This window comes from Nycticebus coucang, chromosome 19 (assembly GCF_027406575.1).
Source record: "Nycticebus coucang isolate mNycCou1 chromosome 19, mNycCou1.pri, whole genome shotgun sequence".
In the NCBI taxonomy this organism is placed as follows: Eukaryota; Metazoa; Chordata; class Mammalia; order Primates; family Lorisidae; genus Nycticebus; species Nycticebus coucang.
Genome location: NC_069798.1, coordinates 23,137,014 through 23,160,800, shown reverse-complemented (window position 1 = coordinate 23,160,800; position 23,787 = coordinate 23,137,014). Strand labels below are relative to the sequence as shown.

General features: G+C 37.8%; 2 protein-coding genes across 2 annotated transcripts in view; both read right to left on the bottom strand.

Moving 5' to 3' along the window:
* Positions 1 to 15,680: 15,680 nt before the first annotated feature.
* Positions 15,681 to 23,787, bottom strand: part of DSG1 (desmoglein 1) — a 32,569-nt gene continuing 24,462 nt past the window's right edge. The window contains exons 12-15 of the mRNA XM_053571830.1: positions 23,090 to 23,223; positions 22,650 to 22,722; positions 20,516 to 20,724; positions 15,681 to 17,020 (exon numbers count right to left, since the gene is read on the bottom strand). Of these exons, the coding sequence (XP_053427805.1) occupies positions 16,025 to 17,020; positions 20,516 to 20,724; positions 22,650 to 22,722; positions 23,090 to 23,223 (1,412 nt within the window). The 3' untranslated portion in view covers positions 15,681 to 16,024. The remainder of the gene's footprint in view (positions 17,021 to 20,515; positions 20,725 to 22,649; positions 22,723 to 23,089; positions 23,224 to 23,787) is intronic.
* On the bottom strand, positions 17,162 to 20,471 carry LOC128571963 (selenide, water dikinase 2-like). Its single transcript, XM_053571832.1, has one exon. It carries the CDS (start codon positions 20,039 to 20,041, stop codon positions 19,406 to 19,408), a length of 636 nt encoding a protein of 211 aa, XP_053427807.1. The 5' UTR covers positions 20,042 to 20,471; the 3' UTR covers positions 17,162 to 19,405.

The following is a 23,787-nucleotide window of genomic DNA, read 5'->3' as shown; positions in this document are numbered from 1 at the left end:
TCAATATGGGGGAATTTACAAGTGGTGCTTCTGCTTGAGGTCATTTTCAAGAGACAGAGTGGTGGGCAGCAGTTCTCTCCAACCCAGCCTACCAAGATCTTTTCATTGGCTATGACCTTACTATGGCCTTATTTTTATCCTTTTATAAAGCATTTGATTTATTTTGGGATAAAGTAGGGCTGTGAGAATTTGTATTAAGGAGTGAGAATGTTCCTTGGCTGACAACATGTTTGTATTTCTATTTCATAGGCATCTATGGAGATAGTTTGTGTTTAATGGATATTTAGTGTGCCACACTGTTTAGGATTTGAATGACAGAAACACAAGAGGAGAATATAGAGTGTTTCGAGTCCATGGAATTTCAGGTTTAAGAAAACATGGCTGATGCCGTGCAGTTAATTAGTGTGTCTATCATGGCCCTGCAAGTAAAATTTGTTTTTGTGTCTGCATCTGAAGGAGAATTTGAGAGGATGGTGGAGAATGTATAGAAGCTTCAGTGCTTCCCATACGATGTTCTGGGCTGTCATCAATAATAAATGTCAGAGACCTTTGATTGTAGGGGGACTTAATTGCAGAACAGTAGAGAATGGAGGAAACCAACAGGAATGCCTTAGAGGATTTATGGTTATAAACAATGGGTCAGTCAGAGCTTAAGAAGGAACTCAGAGATCGGGGAGAAGTTTAGTGTCTTTCTGTCACTACTTCCAAGCAGGCGGAGGCAACCAGTAACAGCCTCGCACGTGAACATGTGTCATATGGAAGGTTGACCATTGTGTAGGCAGCTAAAGGAATGTATTTTTGTATTATTTCAGGTAATTTTGAATTAGAATAATTTAATTTGCCTAAGGGAATTAAAAAATTCTAGATCCTTATGTGACATCCCTTTTCACAAGGAAATTCTTCTCTACTGTTGTGTCTGATGGAGATATTTTATAAAGGTTTTCCACTTTTTGTTTACACTATGAGTGGCTGATTTCTTCTGAAATATAGAATTTTTGGTCTACTTGAATACTATTTATAGATTGAGTTGTAAAGGACAAGCAATAGAAATAGCTTCTAGATCATTTAGATGAATTCCTCCAGCCTTCCCCATGAGCCTTCCTCATTCAATTTCAAGAAATGGAATCCAGAAATTATTATCATGATCAGGTTTAAAAGATTCTCCAATAACTAAGAAGAGATGACTAGGAGCCCCATCATCTCATTTGTGTTTACTCCTTGGGACACTTGTGGGGATATTTTAAAGTAGAATTCCCAGAGACAAAGCTTGGTCATGGTTGTGAGTTTGGGTGGATAAAGAACAGCTACTTCTGTTTTTCTTGAGTACCAGTCATGAAAGGAATGAAGCATAAAATATTAAGGCTTACGGGTTCCATCAAGACTGTATTGTCCAAGGACCTCTCTCTTTCTTCTCTCCCACCCGTGTTGTAGCAATAGTTCAGAGACGCCATGCAGTTAATTAGTGTCTAAGAAAGGGCAAGAATTCCATCTCCTTATCCATAGTCAATTTTTACAAATTCTGAGCCACTTTCCAATATAAGTTACATATGTGAAGTTAACACAGTCAATGGATGAATATTATTAGCTTTAAAAAACTTTCCCATACTTTAGCATTTACTCAACTATTGAGGTTAGCAGTTAGTTCTACAAGCAGAATATTTTTATGCTACTTATTTTTGATGTCAAACCAGTGGCATTTCATTTGCTCAGATGACCGTGTACGTTGAGTTTTAGGGATGCTCTTGCTATTTAATTGTTTTTCTCATGCTTTCATAATATTGTCCAACAAGGCAGGATATTTTTGTTGTCCAGATCATATCCACATAGAACACAATTGCATTTTTCAAAGTAATCCCACAGGAGGCTAGTAATTTAATATGTGCCCAGACAAATTTTCTTTGAAAAAAAGAAATGTAATTCTCTATACAGGCAAAGACATTATGCAAATGATGTTAGGCAACGTTTTCCATCAAATTATCATAATATTGGGTCACTAGTAGGTGCTATTTAAATATCCAAGGGCAGCTCTATTTCTTGAAGGCAGGTGTTAGGGGAAAGGAAATTAAAAAATATATATATTTGTGGTCCTAAACTGTGTTTGTCAAATGAAGTACAAGTAGTTTCTAGAGCTGACACAAGCAAAAAGGGTTCATTAGCCTGGGCCTGGGGGGATGGACGAAGGTAGACAAGGCTTGTCAAAGGTTTGACCTAGAGTGGTTGCTGTGAAAACACATCTGACTGTTCACCTACTCCACTGAAGATAAACATCCTGTCCCCTCATTAAAGCCAGTTTATGTATGGCAACAAGGGGCCAGCCAACCAGGTTATTTAGTGGGTGTTAGAAATCACAGAGATTAAACATGAGTTCCCTAAATGTTACGTTAATGCCATAAAGATGATGTTAGTTTACACCCTAAAATCTTACTTACACCCTGACAGAGGTGCCTTTGTTGATTCTTTCTGTGACTTCACAGATGTGGGATGTATTCAAATAAGTGGGGACAGAATAGTGCGACTTCTAGCCCTGTGTTAATTAAAGCATATTACTCACATGCTTATACATACTTGCTACATACTTATCTTGGAAATGTCATCTTAGTTTGCTTCCTGACCCCTTATACAGCCGTTTCAGAGTGTGGTAATTATTAATACTTAGGTGTCACTGTGGCTTCTTTAACAACGCCAGCCGTGCCTCTCTTTGGCAAAGTTGGAAAGTGTATGCATAACCATGGATGCTGTTAGTTATACAACTGGCATTCTCGGACATGGCAGTTGGGCTGCTCAAGATGTTTGGGGATGAAATCGTGGAATCGGAAGGTCAAATGGTAGGCAGTACTTTTTGAAATAAATTTCTTGGACCCATATGTAAAAAATGCAGTAGAAAATCACGGCCCCAGATTTACTGAGTCAGAATCTCTAGGGATGAGACTTGGAAATACTCATTCCCAGCATGCTCTCCAGCTAATTCTGGGGTTGCAGGCTGAAGTTCAAGAAGTGAGTCAGGGTAGTTACCTGGTCCTATGGGTGGTTCAGGGAGAAATGACACCAGGTACACAAGGACATTTTTTAAACGCAAGAATAGCATCTTTTCGTGAAGGGAGAGGTTGATCTTTGTATTTCGTTTATTTGAAATGTTTACTTCCTTTTCCTTTTTTTTTTTCTGTGCTACTGATGTTTTTAACACAGACTTATAAACATCCTTCATATGTAAAAGAAATTAGTGTCTGTCATATGTGTTGCAATTATTTTTTACTTAATTACTTTTTTCACTTTTAAATTTGCTTTGGAGTTTTTTGGTTTTTTGGGGGACGGAGTCTTACGATGTCGCCCTGGGTAGAGTGCCATAGCGTCACAGCTCACAGCAACCTCAAACTCTTGGGCTTAAGCGATTCTCTCTCTCTCTCTTTTTTTTTTTGCAATTTTTGGCCATGGCTGGGTTTGAACCTGCCACCTCCAGCATATGGGACCGACGTCCTACTCCTTTGAGCCACAGGCGCTGCCCTTTAAGCGATTCTTTTGCCTTAGCCTCCCAAGTAGCTGGAACTACAGGCTCCCGCCACAATGCCCAGCTATATATATATATATTTTTTTTTGGTTGTTATTGTCATTGTTTTTTGGCAGGCCTGGGCTGGGTTCAAACCCGCCAGCTCTGGTGTATGTGGCTGGTGCCCTAGCTGCTGAGCTACAGGCGCTAAGCTTTGGATATTTTTTGCTATTGGTATTTATTTATTTATTTGCACAGGCTAGGCTGCTATAAATAATTCACTTTCTGTATTAGTTTCCTCTTGTTGTAACAGGGTTATCACAAACATAGTAACTAAAACCAACATAAATTTATTACCTTACCGTTCTGGAGATCTCAAGTCTGAAAGGAGTCTTAGGCAGGGTATATTCCTGCTAGAGGCTCCTAGAAGAGAATCCATTTCCTTGCCTTTTCTAGCTTGTGGAGGCTGCTTTTATTTTTTGGCTTACGCCTTTCTTGAAGCAATCACCACATCTCTGCTCCCATCCTCATAGCTACTATATCAGCATATGCCTCTGACTTCTCTAGGTTGTATACAAGGAGTGCAATTTCTGGGTCATAAGCTAACATTTCTCTAACTTGTCTTCCAGGTGACTATACCAATTTGAGCTCTCATTAGCAGGAGAAGAGAGTTTCCTTTGTTCTCCATCACCCACACCCAAAGCATAGTGAGACTTGAAAGTTTCGGCCAGTCTGTAGGATGGGTATTATATTTCGCTTGCATTTCCCTGATTACTGTTGAGTTGACAAGTTAAAGAAATGTTAGCTTATGACCCAGAAATTGCACTCCTAATCTAATCACCTCCTAAAGTTTCCACCTCCTAATACCACCTTCTTGGTGGTGAGGATTTCAACATATGAATTTTGGAAAGACCCACACATCCAGGCGATAGTAACTCTGAAAGGGATTTGGATAGTTACTAGTTCTAAATCCTGCTTTTGGTACAAGTTTTATATTTAGCAGACATCCTTGTGTTTACATGTATATGTTTGGTACAGAGGAATTGGGAACAATTTTTGAGTTCTTTTTGAAGACAGATTATTTTCTATTATGTATTCTTATCCTATTTGTTATTTTATTTAGTTTCTAGAGCTGAGTGGAGTAAAACTATCTTCTCCCTGCCATCATTTGCTGAAAATTCTCAATGTCTTTTATTGTTAAGGTAAATGTGACATGCCAGTGTGGTATATTGAAACATAGAAAGATTCACATCAAATTCCAGGAGTTCCACTAACTTGGTTTGCTTTTATAAATGAGTTAGTTTAGCTCTCTAAATTACAATTTCCTTGTCTATTTCATTCCTTAGTTGGCTTTGGGAGATAAAATTAGATAGTTCTGTATAAAGAAACTGGTGCAGTTTTCTCTTTGAATGGTGAATGGTATTCTGCCTTTCAAAATCTCTAGAGTATTTACATCTTTAAATATTTTTATTTATTAAAACCTATGGTATGAAGTACGGATTTAAGTTGTTTCCTTCCTATATTATTGTCTAATTTTTAGTGACAGCTATTAAGTACGATTTTCCTTTTTCATTTGTTACTTTCGTTCACAACACTTAATTTCTAACCATTTTCTAAGTGTATTTAAAATTTTATTTTATTGAGTTTTAATCTTTATTTTGGTTTTAATGCTTTTAAAATACATTATACATTTTTTAAAAATCTGGTTTGTTATCTTTTCTTTGCAAACAATAATGTTGTTGCGGAAGAAAGGCTTTTGGGCTGTTTATAAGAGTGTTGCTGAAAGACATCAGCCAGAAGGCTGATTTCCCATGAAAGACTGAACTCAATTAATAATAGGACCTATTGATTACATCATGTGTCTTGAGTGTTCCCACAGGAAAGTTTATATTCCAACTTTTCTGGCTCACATTTATTTTTATCCTCATATTGAAAGCAGATTATAATCATTTTCTTGGTGCTGAATTCTCAATAATCAAGTTTATAGAAGATGATATATAAAGCAAAAATTAATCTATTAATTTTCAGTGATTAATAATTCTTCACGGAGGATAGTTATAAAGTTTATCTTCTCTGTAAAGAATGCTCTAACCATGAAAGTTGCTGTCTAAAATTTATTGAGTACAGAGCAAAGACGAATAGATATTTTGACATATCCTTCATCTAATAGGACTACTTAGCAAAATATTTTTGCCCCATGAGAAAGAACTATTAGATTTATTCTCCCAGGCAACAGCATATAGAAAAGTTTAGAACCTTTATGTATATTTGATTTCATTTATTAGGTGATCTTTTATATTAATATATTGTTTTTATTTATCATTTTCACAGTTCTGGGAGCATATTTCTGTTGCTACTATGCTCTTTTTATGGGAAGAAAATCACATTTTTGTCTCTATTTTATTATTTCATTTTTTGAGACAAGAGTCTCACTCTGTTTCCCTAGGTAGAGTGCCTTGGCATCATCATAGCTCATAGCAACCTCAAACTCTTGAGCTCAAGCAATCCTCCTGCCTCGGCTTCCTAAGTAGCTGGCAATACAGGCACCTGCCACAGCGCCCAGTTAATTTTTCTGTTTTTAGTAAAGACAGGGTCTGTTCTTGGTGAGGCTGGTCTTGAACTCCTGAGCTCAGTCAATCCACCCATCTCGGCCTCGCAAAGTACTAGGATTGCAGGCCTGAGCCACTGTGCTCAGCCTTGTCTCAATTTGAGGGTTCTTTTTTAAATCAATTTTTAAAAAATATTTGGAAAATATTTATCCATTTAAAAAATAAACTTTTTTCTTTAGTTTATGCTATAGTTCTAATCAAATAGCAGTTAGTTTTACATTTTTCCTGAAACATACCTAAGCGAATTGGCCAAGATAGTTTTACAATGCAACAAAATTAAATCATATTATTCCTCAGTTAAATAAGCAATTTGGAACAAGTAGTTCTATTTGGAATGGTAGGAATTGGACAAGCAAGTGAAGTAATCTAGGGGCTCAGTCCTCATATAGGCTATCAGTGCACAGGGGACTTTAGAACAATGTGGGTAGCGAATGAACTGCATTGATTTGTGGGTCAGAAAATAATTCTTGAGTTTCTGCTTGTTGCTGGGCTGACCTCTGTGCATCACACATTAATTCAAAACCCTTTACTTGATTACTTGCATATCCAACTATGACCATGTCATTTTTGTTGTGCCTTTTAAAATAAGCTAGACCAAAACCATGTCTCAGAGACTGAGTGAATTGGTCTGATGTCATTAACAATAAGTTATTAAAATGTTGGGCTTATCTCTACAAAAAATGATAACTTTCACAAATTCATGGCTTTTCTTTCTGGAAGGAATAGGCATCAAAACCAATTATCTATCCAGATCATTCCCAAGTTTGTTAACATGTATGGTAGATGAATGATTGTACATCTGTGCACTCTGTGGGTGGGGGGATAAACATCTAATGAACATAAATAATATAAAATCTGAAGGTACAAACTAATGATACAGGCAATCTGAAGACGTTCCTATTTCACACATCGGGTTTTGTTACCTAATCTATCAATATATTAGCTTATGACCCACGCTCGCTTACGGGGAAGGCTTGTCAAATCAGAAAATTCTGAGGGTTCTCAGAGCAGGTTCTAACAGAGTGTACACCAGTGGTGTTATCAGCCCTCTGCGGGGCTTGCTCCATATTTTGGTTGGTGGTGCTCGCTCACCCAAATTGCCAGCTCCTGCATTTCTTCACTGATGCCAAAGTTGCTTTGCCCATCATGAAGGAGGCCCAGAGAATTAGCTCTCTCCAGAGGCGGCCCTGAATTACTAACTGACGGTAGTTGTGTATAAATACACTGTCTCCCTGATTTCTGTCATGCATGTACCACATGCCAATTTCTGTAGACAGAAATAAGGGGGATAGTGTATTTATACACAACAATTTCCAGTGTTCTCCCTGAGGTCTGAGCTTCAGTTGTCTGTAAATGGCTTGGTGGTACATCTTTTATCAGTTGCTTTCCCTTCCCTGTTTCATCTCCACGTTCCTGCCAGTGGTTCCTTTACCTTCTTCCAGAATTGCCCTCTCACTCTGTCTCAGGGTCGTCTGCTCCTGGGTGAACCCAATATAAGCAGTGATCAAAACAAGCTGGAAGACCGGGTCTGTAATTTATCAAGGTGAAACTAGTATACACTCTGAAAGAGACCCCTAATACACTGAATGGAGCAAAATATGTTCCTTTGGAAAAAGAACAAACCAGATGTATACTTTGGCAAGAATCAGAGCTTGATATTCTGAACAGTTCTGAGAAAGTTCTGGAGGCAGAAGCTCTTCTCCCCAGGTTTTACATAAGTGCTTAAGACAGGATGTGAATGGGAAATGGGCATAGACTGGGGCGTACCAAGTTCATAACTTTTCTTTGTAGAACTAGGAAAAGCATGTCTCCCAGGGGCAGCTGGAATTTGTCTTATTTGAACTCAGACACCAAGTACATGACTAGAAACTGGCGTTATTTCCAAACCATTTGAACAACATTACATTCCTTCTTTGCACGTGTTATGCTTGGATTTTTTTTTTCAAGGCAATCTATAATGAGATTTAAATTGAATCTGTGGCTATTTTTCCTAATTTTGTTCTGCACGTTGCGTTATCGCTCTGTCCGGGATATTTTTTGTCTTTGTCACTTGTTTTGGTACCAAGTGTTAGGATTGAACCACTCACTCACTTTAAACCAGACTCCTTGATTCTGTGCCTTCCATCCAAAACCATCAACACAGTAGTTACAGTGATCTTTTAAAAATACCAATCTGAGCAGAGCACTCCTCAACCCAGACTTTCCGGTGGCCTCTGTTATATTCAGAGTAAGTCAGAGTCCTAACGAGGGCCTTCAAGGCTCAACTCAGTCCCATTCCCTGTTACTTCTGAGACCTCACCTCCTACTACTTTCATTCTTTTACTCTTTCCAGACACACAGGTATCCTTGTTCTTTCTTGAATACCCCTCTGTCTGAGATGTCCTGTGTCCAGGTAGCCACATGGCTTTGCTCCTCAATGCTCTGCAGGATTCCATTCTACTATTACCCATAACAAACCCTGCCTCAATTTCCCTATGCACAACCCTCCTCTCCTGCACTCTTTCTCCAATGTTACCCTTATTTATTTTTCCCATTTTTCCTATATGTTTACTTGTTCAGTTGTTTATTGTCAGAATGGCCCATTACTGTCTTATCCTGACTGTAGACTCCCTGAGGAGAAGGACTTTGTCTGTTTTGTTTACTACTGTATCATTGCTGTTTGACATTAACTATTCAGGATTCAATAAATACTTGTAGAATAGATGAGTGAATGAGTGAAAAAATCATCGAAGGAAAGAATATAGTAAGAAATAACATTTAGATCAGTACCCGAGGCATGACAGGATGAGGAAGAAATGTTCCAGGAAGAGGGAATACCATTTGTGGAGGCCTAAACATTTTCTTTATTCTTCATTTCTTACCTTCTCCATTACAACTATCCTACTCTAACTTGTATTATGGGCCAATGCTGGATCAGGCAGGTTCCTGTAAGTTATTGGAGGACACGCACTGGAAATTCATTGAAATTCTTAAAACAGAGGGTTGACTCAGTGTAGTTTATACACTAGTAGGTTAGCTATGGTTATCTGTAGAGAACTGAAGAAAGGCAATGGGGAAGCAGAGAGACTACTTAAGAGACAGTTGCATTCAGATGGTAGCAGATGGGGACTAATGCTATTAGAAGGCTCAAGGTATATTTTGGTTATAGAAGCAACAGGACTTCCTAATGAATAGAATGTAAGGGAGAGAAAAACAATGTGATCAGAGAGAAGTGCTTAGTTTCTGGCTTGAGCAATGGATAGTTGGGGTAATAATTATTGGGATGAGAGAACTCTGGGGGCAAAATCATAAGTTTAATTTTGAACATTTAAGAAGAGGTCTGGATGAAACTTTATAGAGACAATGTGGAGTGTTGGGATAAGAGGACTTTATCTCTTTTATCTCAATCAAAGTTTACCTCAAACTTTGGGAAAACATCCCCATTTAAAGGTTGGATAGATGAGTAACAGACAAAATCTAATAAGAGAGAGTGTCCAGTGAAATACAGGAATAAGTAGAAGAGGATGGTATTATAAGAGCTGGGAGAGAAAAGGGTTTCAAGGAAGAGAGAATTGTTACTTTTTTAAGATAATTTTTTAGATTCTTCCCACTGGTTCAGAAGGAAAGACAACAGGAAAGTGAGCCTTATATTTGACAACAAAGAGATCTTAGACAAGCTTGACATGAGCCATTATGACAATTTGGTGGGAGGGCTTTGAAGTCTGATGGGACATGGGAAAGAAAGAGACCATGTGTTCAATGAACTTCAAGAGGCTTGACGGAACAGACAAAAAATGAGGCAGTGGGGGCAGGAATGGTGCTGATGGAAATGTTAAAGGAAACAGAGAGAGAATAATAGATATAGGAGTATTGGGGAAGAAGCAAAGTGTTTGAGCAGAACTGCAGGACTGTCTTTTTATATGGGGAAGCCACTAACTAACATCATGGAACAGGCCAGTGGGAGGAGGAGGAGATGGGGGCAAGGGAGGTGGACATGTAGGTCTGGCAGAGGAAGATGAATGGGTTTGGTGGGATGACTTTTGTTTTCTCAATAAGAGAATCAGATCATCCACAAAGAATGGGAAAGGAAGAGGAAGTATGGAAGGTCTGAGGAAGAGAAGATGTGGAGTCTGAGGAGCCTGGGACTGTATTTGAGAAATAGGTAGAATTCCAGGGAAGCATTTGATGTAAATCTGAGATTTGAGATCAAGTGTTAAAGTGATAAAAAAAAAAAAAAAGCAGTTTACTTGAATAACTGTTTAGCTGTTTGTGTGCAGACAACAGACAGAGGGTGAAAGTTTTGAGATGTGTATGAGACAGACCAGGGCAAGGAGGTGGAAGGTATTCACAGAGAGATGACTCCAGTTGGCTTTACAGAGCTAGATTAGACAAGGAGAGAGGGGAAGCTGACAGACAGGGAGATGGGCATCAGTAGCCTGGAAGAAGCTTTGATGCAGTGGTGGAAAGGCCTCAATGGAACAGTGAGCAAGTGAGCTGGAAGGATAAGGGGTAAGTGGTCAGCGGCTGGGACGAATGCAAGTGAAGCATTTGAAGTATGACATACTGGGTTATGACAAGGAAAGGACAGCTCAGTGGAGTGGGTGAAATACAGGTCTAGAAATGAGAATCCAGCACTGAGTGGTTCGTCCATCCACGTGTACATTTAAGTTACTGTGAACAACCTCAGAAATTGGAGGTTGCAGAAGACTATAGACCATTAGGGAAGTTCTCAACCTCCCTAATGCCACGATGTATTTTCATTGTTACAAAGGGGTTGCGACCCACAGATTGAGAACCGCTGCTGTAGACCAGTATGTAAGAGTCTCCCTTAAAAATTGAGACACTATTGGGCGGTGCCTGTGGCTCAAAGGAGTAGGGCACCGGCCTCATATACTGGAGGTGGTGGGTTCAAACCCAGCCCCAGCCAAAAAAACCCAAAAATATATTGAGACATTATTAAGAAGAGTAAAAGGGGAGGGATCACATGTTTCTGAAAGAGGTAAGGTTGTGTGCAAGACAAAAATGATGATTTGTCTGGAGGTGGCATTGAAGAACAAAAGCATCTTTACTGTGCCCCAATAAAGATGAAAGGTAATGGGTTTAAAAGCAAGTAAGAAAGCCATTCTAAAGGAAATAAAATGCTGGTGTAGACAAAACTTTAAAAGTCATGTATGAAAGAGAGAAAAATGAAAGCATAAAGATGCTAAAAGTATCAAATAAAAGGGTAAAATGCAAGGGTTTTATCATCTGTGAATTTGCACTTGTGCAGGCTAACCACCTGATACTGCATAGAATAGGCTCCTCACTATACAGTAAGAAAAACCAAGCTAGGAAATGGAAAATAAAAATATATCTTAATATTGTGAAAATAAAATAATTATGCACCTTCCAAGAGGAGATGAAGATGATAACCATATTTGATAACTTCCAACCATTCCTTAGAGTCTAAAGATGTAATTCAGAGAAGATAATGGAGGCTTGTCAATCATTTTATTGCTGTAAACTTAACTCTGTGGAAATTACAAACCAACATAAAACAGCCAACAGACAACCAAGCCAGGTACTAGCACCCAAATAGTCCAAACACTTTGTTAAAACCTGAAGAAAAATACCATTTTAAACATCACCAGAGATGAACATTACAGTTGAACATGCTTGTAAAATAGGCAGCTAAAGAAAAATGAGTTAGACCAGGTACAGTTTAAAGATAAATTAATTCAAATATAATTAAATAGGGGGGAATGTAGACAATTAAATACTTTTATTTATTGTTTTAAATTTTTTTGATAGATAATAGGTTGACCTATTTAAGCTTTGTCCTAACTTAAATGGAATAATCTGAAACTGGAAGGCAGGTTCAATTTCAGGGGTACTAGCCATTTACTGTGGACTGGTGTTTTCTAGTACAATGTGAAGTAGGTCTGAAAAAATACCAGAAATCCACCAAAAGGGTGGAATTTATAAAATAGGCATGGGAAAATGTGTCGAATACTTTTAAAAGTTTTTTTGGGGTTTTAAATGTGTTTTCAAAATAGCTATAACCATTTTTGCTAATGATTGTAACACCTTTAAACTCCTACCAGAATTTAAAAAAGTGTCATATATGCTATACTTTGGCCAGCAATCAAATTTTGGTGTGAATTCAGAAGATTATATAGGCGATTAAAGATACCCAGTTAGTAGAGTAAAAAATGGAATTTTTGAAGATAGACAAACTTTTATAAGAATGTTACCTTGAATAAAAATTATGATGCTAAAAACTATATTCAAATGTAGAAAAGATATCCAGATGGAGGTCCATAAATAACCCTAAATAGATAATGTTTTTTGTAAATTTTTCAGTGCAAATACAGTTATATCAGGCAACATGCATAAAGGTGAATGATACATAGCAGATACATCTAGAATTCGATGTCAAAATCAGGTCAAGATGATATTTTGGTTGGTACTAAATGTTGAAGTATTCACGATACACTAATTTTTTCCCTTAAGGATAACTTCTTTAGAAAGTCAGAGATTTTATGTTTTACACATTATGGCTCATTTTCAAACTATATATAGTTTGAATATATATATATTTGAAAATATTAAATTCCTATCTCTTCCTTCTCCCTTTTGTTAAGAGCAAGTTGACCTGAGATCCAGCTTGGATCTGAATTACAGATGGTTACTTATAAAATGGTATCCATATCTCTTCTCTGTCTAAGAAATGATGCATGTGAGTTAGAACAAAGCATCTAAAGAAAAGAATGAAATTTTTGCCTAAAGGCTGTTTATTGAAAAATAGCATCCTTTTAAATAACTGTCAGAATGGTCAATGCCTTAAAAAGATAATTTTAAAATTTAGGAGTAAACAATTAGAACATCAATGTGCAGTCCTGAAAAAAATTGATTGGAAAGTATCTTCCTAGAAAGATAGATGAATAATACTGCCATTTTTTAAATTGTAAATTGTATCTTCCATGGTTTTATATAACTAATAGATCTCAACAACAACAATTATTAAAGATGGTTACTCTGTAGGTTATTAAACAACTTAAAAAATAACTCTGGGCCAGGAGCAGTGGCTCATGCCTGTAATCCTAGAACTCTGGGAGGCCGAGGTGGGTGGGTTGCCTTAGCTCAGGAGTTTGAGACCAACCTGAGCAAGAGCAAGACCTCATCTGTGTTAAAAATAGAGAAACTAGCTGGGCATGCCTGTATTCCCAGGTACTTGAGAGGCTGAGGCAAGATCTCTTGAGCCCAAGAGTTTGAGGTTGCTGTGGGCTATGATACCATGGCAATTTACCCTGGGGCAACTGAGTAAGACTCTGTCTCACAAAAAAACAAAAAAAGAAAAAAAGATAGAAAAAAAGAATACCTCTGGAAGGTGTATTTATACAAAATGATTTATGATGCTATGTCTCATCAAAACTACAAGTATCCTTCCTGTGCTCAGATACCTTTAGTTAATTTACTACTTACTTAATTAATTAATTCATATTTCTGTTCCTTCAAACTCCTGGACCCAGGCATACTCAAGTATGTTTCAATAAGTACCTTCTGACTTTATTTATGGAAAGATGAGCCATCCTTAATGTAGCCTCCTATGTATAATGGCAGAAAGAAATTAAAGACTCCCTTTGAATGACTTTATTTACACCTCTGCATTTTGGCATGCTACAGACTATCAAAATTTTACATTTTCTATAGAGTTAAAATAAGATGTATATTGTGGCTTTTAAAATATTAGCCTTATCTGCTTTTATATACAGCAAAATAGCTCCAGGTAAATAATTTACTCCTAGCTCTTGTGGACAATTGTTGGAAGTTGAATAACTATTCTTTGATCTTGTAACACCCTGGGAAAATTGAGTAAGTGGAGAAAAAAATCTTTAAAAGTTGTATATAATTCACAACTCCAGGGCAAATAATTTTTTTCTAGTTTTATTTTGTCACATTCCGTTTTCCTTTAGTGAATTTACAGTTAACATTGAATTGGATGGGCACCAAGGCTCATGCCTGTAATCCTAGCATTCTGGGAGGCCGAGGAAGGTGGATTGCCTTAGCTCAGGAGTTCAGTAACCAGCCTGAGCAAGACAAAGACCCCTTGTCTCTACCAAAAAAAAAAAAAAAGTAAAATAAAGAGGGAGAGAGAAAAAATAGCCGGGTGTTGCGGCAGGTGCCTATAGTCCCAGCTACTTGGGATGTTGAGACAGAGGATAGTTTGAGCCCAGAGTTGAGCCCAAGATTGTTGTGAGCTATGATGATATGGCACTCAACCCTAGGGTGACCAAGTGAGACTCTGTCGCAAACAAAACAAAACAAAACAAAACAAAAGAAAAATAGTAACATTGTATTTAAAATAGAGAAAAAAAATGTCTTTACCATGCAATAGTAAATTTACTTTTTTGTTAGAATGCTTTGATTCTCTTTAGAGATTTTAATTCAGGTAAAACTATATAGAAAACACACAGAAATGGTAAATTATAAATAGAATATTACTACATTTTGAAGCTAGAAAAATATACCGCATAATTTGGAAACTATGTATAAATCAGAGCATATATAAGCCAAGAGTTTGTTGTCAAACAAGTCAGGAACTTAAAATTTATGCTAGTAAGAAAATTGAGTGAGGGGGTAGAACAGACTAGTTTTATCTAGTACTAGTTTAGTCTTTTCAACACAATATCTCAACTCTGTTAAAGGTTCCTGACTGATCTCTTCAAAATAGCAACAGAGGGTTGTTAAGAGATGGTACTAAACTCAAAACTAATAATTAGTACAAGAATACTTTATAAAATTATTTTTTCTAACTCTCTCCATTAAACATTTTGCATGTTCTAAAAACATTTTTAGATCCCCTTAAAAAAATTTCCCCAAAGCTTATCCAGACAGCCAGCTTCTCTCCCCACCTCCCCCGCCCCCCCCCCCCCATAGCTTGGTTTAAGTAAAGCATTTAAACTTAGGAGCTATGTAACAAAGAACAGAATATGAATGTATAATACATACTAAAAACAAAATCTGAAAACACAATACAGTTCTCATCTACTTACTTAAAATAGGAAAGTAATTTACTACTGGTGATGACATCATGACATCAATTGAGGGGTAAACTTGGCAATTTTCTTTTATTCTGTTAGAACCGGAGTGGTAAAGAGAGAAGAGAGTGCTCTAGTCCTCAGCCCTCCCAGTAAGCAGTATTTGTCAAGTTGCATCTACCCCTAAGCACAAACTAGAATTAGAAAAGTTCTTAACTGCACAAGACATTTAACTGAGGCTCCATCTTGAGATTCAGGCTTGGACATCAGTTTAGCCCAGACAAATCTCACCCTATTGCCACTCTCTAATGCAATTTTTCTCCTAGGAAACATTTCCTAATCTGAAGTTTATTTTATGTAGTGAAATTATTAAGGTAGGAGTGCATGGTGGCTTGTGGACCTAAATAGTCAAACTGTTTTTTAATAATTGGTTCAGCCTGGTCTTGGGATTTTTATTCACATTGTCTGTGAAATCAACAGGGCACATATTTTAGATTTTCTCCACAAACATGAGCACATTGCATATTTTTTGTTCTTTTTGAAGGTTGCCTGGGCTACGTGGAAAATCAAAACAAAGCAAGGAGAGTTATGCCAATTGCCATCTGAAGGCCAGTGCTTTTACTTGATTGAGTATTGTTTAGTCCACATGTTGGAGACGTACGATTGGCCGCATAGATGTGAAGACGACCTTGTCTCAAGTTTTAGTTCACTTTCATGATTACATTAGTCCTGATAGACGAGGAAAAAGTTTGCAGATGCTATAAGGAGAGCTCTTTCTCTACAGGAATATGTCCACTTATTTTTCTCACTGGGGTTCTCACCTTGCTCCACAATGATCTGAGCACCGAGTCGTGTGTCACAAATCATATGGTTAGTTTTTGGGTGGTGGGAATTAGATCACAGTGATCCTGGGTGAGTGTGCTGGGACTGGACTACTTGGTGTATTGCACTGTACTGTACTTTGTGATTCGACTTCGAGCTGTGCTGGGGGAGGCAGCTCCCAGGGTCTGGGTAAAGTGATGGTCAGAGGAGCTCCTCGTGTGGCCGATGGTGGCTGTGCCCCCCATGCTGCTACTCAAGCCCCCAGCACCAGCACTAAAGCTTCCTATGCCACCGCCTCCACTTATCCCAGCTGTGCCGGTTATGCCGGCACCAGAAACCACCCTCTCTGTCACAATCACATTGTGGGCATTGGCTAACTCGGGGTGCATACTCAGACTGCCTATCATGCCAGAAGCTGGTTGGATGACTCTTTCTGTCACTACCACATTTGAGGACTCTGTAGGATTAGGGATAGTCAGAGAGGTGGGCAAACTTGAGCTTGGTGCTATTACCCTTTCTGTCACTATAACATTCGACCCATCTCTCAGGTCAGGCATCTCTAACATTCCATGCAAATCAGCGCCAGAGATGGGGCCGAGCACTCTCTCTGTCACCACCACGTTTGATGCATGTCGGTTATCGTGAACATGCACAGAGGGCTTCAGTGTGCCAGAGGTAGTGTAAGACTCGGTCACAGTGACATTACCATAGCCCAGAGGATCAGGAATAGGCTTAGGATGCTGTACACCAGGTCCTGAGGGATAGATGCTCTCAGAAATTACTTTTGTGCTGACATGTGGGGAGAATGGTGGGTGTCCGCTGGCAGTGAGATCTGTGTCCTGATGGAGGCAAACTGGTTCAATGTTCTGAGGTGGCCAAGAAGGATCAGGGTCTGGATACGATTCAGTTTCTTTTCCCAGGGTGATATCTGCCAACTTCTTAAATTTTGGCCCTAGTGTATCCAAGAAGCTGTCATCCAAGTCTTCTCCAATGAAGCTACAACAACCCACGGAGCCAGCGGGGGAGCCTACACCTTCAATATCGTATATGAGCAAACAATCATTGGATGGGCGTCCTTCATCTTCATCTGCATAAGCATATGCTTTCTGAATCGGTAGAGGAAAGAGAAAATGAAATTATGAATACATATTTCACAATAGAAGAAGAGTTTTAACACCATTAGTTTTCCTTCTAGAGCATTACCTGAGCGGAATATATATAGAACAAATTCTAACCTTCTAACATCTACTAGAGATGCTTTAAAAATCATTTTATAATTTCTTGGAAGAATTTTGTTAGAAATTATTTAACTATAAATCCAATAATAATTTGAATACTAAAAATTTACTTAGACTTGTTTATAATTGTGCACTTAGACAAAACATCACAAACAACCGCATAATTAGTTATAGCCAAGTTTAGAAGAAGGCACATAAAAATGCTGAACTTGAATACACAAAAATGTCTATTCTTTATTTTGTCTAAGAAAGGTAGTTCACAGTTTATTTGAATCCATTTAAGACAGTGTTTTCTTTCTTGTAGATGGACCGAACATGATGGTACTGTGATAGTTCATTGCAGTGTGGCTTTGTCAGTATGGTAACAGGAGAATTTAACTTAGGGTTTGCACCACTTTGGATTAAAAACTAAAAGTGATCAAAGCCAATTTTTAAACATGTAACCTCTCTAAATCTAACCTAAAATCCCATAGACAAGTGCACGTTTATTTCATCTTTGCAGTTCATAATACAAGACTGAAAGCTTTCAGGTAAAGTATCAGAAATTCCTTCTAGGAAACCAATTCATTGTGTCATTCATTATAAAATAGTATTTATCAAGTCCTTGTTATTTGCCACTGTTCAGAGCTATTCAGTAATAAAAAATACTGGATGAAAGTTTTTGTAGAGTGAGACAGATAATACATAAATATATGCCAGGAGGTGGTATGTGTGGGAAGAGGGATAGGTGCTGGGGTTGCCCTTTTAGACTAAGTGGCCAAGGAAAGGATTGCTGATGAAGGGATGTTTGATCAGAGATTGGAATAAGTGACAGAGTAAAGTAGAGAGAATGTTCTGGGCAGAGGGAGATGTAAGTGCGAACATTTTGAGGCAGAATTTTACTTTTCATGAAAATAATATTCATATGTAGGGACATGGCTCGGAAGTATTTTTATGTATTTCAATAAGCCTCACTATTATCCATTGCTATTTGAAAGGCTTTCACTCATATTTTCTTTAAAAATATCAGCCACCCTAGAGGGAGTTAATGAAGGCATTATAGACCAGAATGTAGAAGGACAGAAATCTACATCCAGTTGGTATTAGAGACAGCAACTTCCTGAAGGTTTAGTATCACCTGGTGTGTAACCATGGGAAATTGTGTCTTTGCCTGGGGTTGGCCAAGATAATTCTCCTTCAGTTGCTTCTCCAGGAGTCAAACATTTCTCATGATCTGCAGCTGGTTCTTAGAATATTCTGAAAGTGTACTATAGCTCTTGTACCCACTCTTATTTTGAATGTTTACTATGTGCCTGGAACTTAGCTAGGTACTGACAATATAATGTAGAGAATATAGGGATGACACATTACAAAATGGTGGTAGACATATAAATTGACAGATTCTAGCAATGACAGTTTCTATAAAACGTACAAGGTACTGCAGAAATAAAGATGAGGAAGCATTAATCCTATTTTTGATGAGATGGGTAACTGTAAAAATGTTAGGGGGGGTCTATGATATTTTTTTTTTGTTTGTTTGTTTTTTCAACGAATTCCCTTTTTATTTATTTAGCTAGAAGTTATTCTTTATTAAATCACCAGGAATTTTCAACACAAGATTTAACATCTTAATGACCACCAAGGCCTAGGCTCTGGGACTTGCTCTGCCTCTCCTAGTCCTTAATGGGGTTTAGTCGGAGAGACATCATGAACAGAGACCAAATCAAATGGTGGCAGTCCTCCTTTCCCAGTCACTGGACAAGCTGCTCAATTCTTGTCCAGAGCAGGAAAGAGTACTTAAGAAAAATCTAATAAAGAATTTAACATAGCATTGTAAGATCTCTTTGAACAATTTAGATTTATCAACAGCATTGGTCCAAACCCATTTGTTTCTGATCTGAATTTTTTCATTTTGCAATTTACTTTTTGTGTATTTTTAATAATCTCACTCCCTATGCAGTTAATGAATCAACCTAATGCAAAGAAAAATCCCTCAAACCCAAAAAGTGTTATCTTATTCTGGAGAGAGGAAACAGAAGTTTTTCTGCTCCTTTTCTACTCAAGATGAACAAACATCCCCCCAAAGTTAAAATGTTACCTCTGGCCTTGGAATGTACATACAAACAGCTTTTGATGGGCTAATTCAATTAGAAAGGGCAGCTGGAACCTTTATGCAGTCTGCCTTCTTTGTAAATTTCTTAAAATCAACTCTTGAGAATCATTCATGATTGTGTACAAAGGCTCTAAGCTCCACACAGCTTCTGCTACTTCATCTCACAAGCTAGACTCAGAGGAGGCATTTGAACTGTCAGGAGCAAAAGCAGTAGCAGTAGCCCCGCGAGGTAGGACCTCAATAACTCGAGGCTTGTCAATGATCCAAGCAGTCCGATTCCCCTTTTCCACAATGCCAACAATCCATGTTTGGTAACCTTCTCCATACTTGGAAGATTTGATTTCAGAACAAAAGCGAGCCGCTTGTTCTCTTGGCAGACAAATTAGTATTCCCCCAGAAGTTTCAACTGAGGTTCCTTGAAGGAGCCCAAACCTCCCACTGGCCTTGCTGATGGCAGCCATCTTGGCAATGATTGGCAGATTATGAATGACAAAGGACACTTCATTTCTTTGTTGTTTTGCTAGGTTCTGAGAGTGTCCTAGAATGCCAAAGCCTGTGATATCTGTGGCTGCATGGGCATTAAATGTGTGCATTAATCCAGCAGCAATTCTGTTTAGGGTAGCCATGTTGAACATAGCTTCCTGATAGGCCAGCTCTACCTCTTCTCTGGAGACCACCATCTTTACTTTATTCCACCTTTCAGGATTATCAAGCCATTGGTGAGCATTGACGGCAACTTGGGTTCCTAAGGGTTTGGTTAACACAAGCACGTCCCCAACAATGGCACTGTCAGGCATGAATTCATTTGGCTGACACACCACGGTCTATGATATTTGAACTTGGTCTTGGAAGATGGGTAGGAGTTTATGAGAGAATTGGTGGGGAAACAGGCATTTCAGGAGGTTTATGGCATAAGCAAAGGCATTGAGGTGACAAAATCTGCTGTGAACAAGGCAAAGGAGCTCAGCATATGGAGTTGATGCAAGGATTCACTGGAGATGGGAGGGAAGGTGCCATTTTGTGAACAATCTTATTGTCATATTGAAGATTTCAGATATAATAGAACTAGGAGCCATTGGACATTTTTAAGTGGGAAAATCTTGTGCTCAAGTAGGGGTTTAGCAATAATATGGATTGTTGGGTGTGAGGACTAAAGGCTGAGGAACCTAGTTAGGTGGCTCCTGCCAAAGCACCTTTGGGAATTAGGGAAATCCTGGAGTTGAACAACAGGCACATGGATGGTGAGGAAGGCACATGGTTAGGAAGCTTACCTGACAGAAATAACTTTCCATGAAATTCATATTCAGGCCTCCTTCTCTACATTCCCTCATAGAATTTCTTCTTAATGTTCCAGAATATTCTTGACATATCTCAGGCATTCCTGACGTTTTAACTCCATCTGTTATTTCGAATCCTGTTGTTCTTTCTCCTCCTCCCAGATCTTGCATTTCTCTGCCACCATATTCATTTGTATAAACTCCTAAAAGTGTCAGTCAAATTACATTCACTTTCTATAGTGTATTGCAAGCGGAAAATTAACAACTTACTACAACATATGGTTTCTTCATTTAGGCATGCAAAGAAATAAAAAGAAGGCAAGACGTAAAGAAAAAAATAAATATGATATTGAGCTAAAAATAATATTATGTATTTGTTCATTTGGTAATTATCTGTTAAGAGCCTATTATTTGCTGTGCTCAACAAGAGAGATGAATAGAAAAAGTTTTGAAAACCTAAAGAGTTTGATTTGAACTTGAGGGAAATTGTGGGACAATACTGAAATTCTAAAAGTTAAAAAGTAGTATAAGAGTACCTCACTGCATTATTGGAAGCACAGAGCACCCAGAAGAATTCACGTGAACCACTGGCTTTTAGAGAGGAGGTTACCGTGAGAAAAGGGGTTTCATGGAGAATCTTGGGTTTGCACTTGGACACGAAGGGTGAATAGAAGGCTCTTACAATATCTGAGGCCAGAGAGATAAAATGAGGGCTTAGACTACGGAACTATGATAGAAGGGACAATGTTGACACGATGGTGCAAAGGTATGTAGATTAATGAGGGAACAGATGCATCAATAAATACTGGTGTATCTGATGATTTGACAAGTCTTGAGAACTGATTGGGTGTCCATGAATAGGGTTATAAGGGTCGACAGTGAGTGTCCGCTATCGAGGTGGGGACACAGTGGAGATCTTACTGAAGATACATGAATCAGGTTATATAACTGACAAGTCAGGTGGAGAAATAGGTTTAAAGAGGAGTTCTTTGAAACAGATCCAGTTCTATAAGTTACAAAATTCTATTCCTGTTACATTTTACAGAATTCAAAGTAAAAAGGTAATGATTGCTGTTTGAAAAAGACTATGAGAACAACAAGCTGATCAATAACACTTATTTACCTTGAAAAAGGTAATATGGTACAACTGTTTTATAGATATAAGAAATTAATTTTTAAATTAGAGTGGTAGTTATTTACTTCTAAGAAATTTGAATCATTCCCTGGTGTCTGCCCATAAGTTGATCTAGACACCTGTTTTAAGGCAAGTTGTATTCATAGTCTTACCCATGGGCAGGAAGAAACTCCATGACAAGTGTACTACCTTATCTGAGAGCCTGGAAAGATTTTGACAATGTTTCATCTACTTTCAGTTTAAGAAATAGATCAAATATTTCTAGGTAACATTTATGTTGATGCTGAGACTGGATGTAGTTATTTTCTTTGTCAGAATAAGTAGCCCAAATTGGAGCAATTTTGAATCATTAAGCCAATTGCGCAGGAAGATTTTAGCCTCAAAACGTAAATGGCAGATGTATTTTAATTGGGTTGTAATTTAATTTTAATTAATGTATTTTTTTTGATAAATAACATTTGTTCTATTAGATAAAAAATCTTGACCAAAATTGACTCCTAGTTACAATTCATTGCTTCTATTTATGAAGGTCCTAATTAGGTCATCTACTAAATATTCTTTGGTGATTAAAGAAGGTTAAAAAAATACAGCATGCGAAAATAATTATTACAGTAGGTTTTCCCTTACTACTTAATTAATGAATTAGTTATTTTAAGAGAAATAACACAAACACTTTTAAAGAAAAATAAGTAAGGTAGGTAAAAAAGAGAAAACAGAGTTCCTTCTTAGTCATTTGAACTGTTAAATTTTTTTTTTTTTTTATTGTTGGGGATTCATTGAGGGTACAATAAGCCAGTTACACTGATTGCAATTGTTAGGTAAAGTCCCTCTTGCAATCATGTCTTGCCCCCATAAAGTGTGACACACACCAAGGCCCCACCCCCCTCCCTCCATCCCTCTTTCTGCTTCCCCCCCATAACCTTGTCATTAATTGTCCTCATATCAAGATTGAGTACATAGGATTCATGCTTCTCCATTCTTGTTTTTTCTTACCTGAGTTGTCAATGCATTCAATTATATTTGCATTATCAGGTGGTATTTGTGTTACAGAAATAGGGATCAAATCCTAAAAGATAGAAAACAACATTTGTCAGTTTGTAATGACTTCTTTTATGTCCGGTGTTTGCTTTATTCTCAAATCACCTTGGATTTCCAAAAAGAATACTATTTAGGAAACTTTTGGCATTCATTGAACATCTGAATCTCCTTTGGAAAGACTTCCCTGGTTACTTCCATCTAATTTTGGTGTACTTTTGATTCCTTTTCATTTTCCCCATTAGCTTTCCCAGAACACACTGTGAGTGATGACTGATGTCTGGGTTCGTGTGGAAAGCCCAAGTTCAGGTGATGAACGAAGGCCATTTCTCATAGGTCAGCACTTCCCGCGGGTTCAAGTGACTACCAAAGGCCATGTCTCATAGGTCAGCACTTACCGTGGGTTGAGGCTGTGGTCCTTCCACTGCCCATGTGTGCATGGCTCCATCTGAACATTCAGGGACAGGCTCAAAGCCGGCTCCAACACCAGATGCACCTCCACAATCACAACAGATCATCAGAAATGGGACCACTGAGGATGGAAGGGGAAGGATACTGGAGTTAGCAGCGGGCCCGTGTGGAAACAAAACAAGTTACTTTCTGTGCTTAAACTTGAATGTAAGTCTTTTGACTGTAAAATTATTATGAAGGCTTCGGAAAGCAAACTGAATGATGTTCAGACACCAAAATAAATGTGAGCTTCATTATACTAGATTGCTATCAATTTTAGTTTGTTTTATTGTATGGAAGTTATAAACAATATTATACTATTAAAACTGTTAAGTCTTTTTCATGTCAGTACTCAGGAAAATATTAAAGGAGATAAGAAGGAAGGGTGGAGAGGTCAGGAAATATGTTTGTTTTTTGTGTGTTCTTGCTTCTATGTCTTTGTTATTATCTTTCTGCTTTCACATGTGCAGGCCTTTATTTGATCATTGTAATTGTATATATGCTTCTGGCAATTATTTTCCATGAGGCCACTATTTCCTCTCTACACATGGCTTTTCATCAGAAATAGAGAACATTACATTTCTTAACAATGTCTTTTGCTGTTAATCAATTAGAGTTTTCTCATTCAGCTATTTTATATAATGTA

Coding starts and splice junctions, on each gene's coding strand:
- LOC128571963 (XM_053571832.1), bottom strand. CDS start 20,041: ATGCCTGACAGTGCCATTGTTGGGGACGTGCTTGTGTTAACCAAACCC.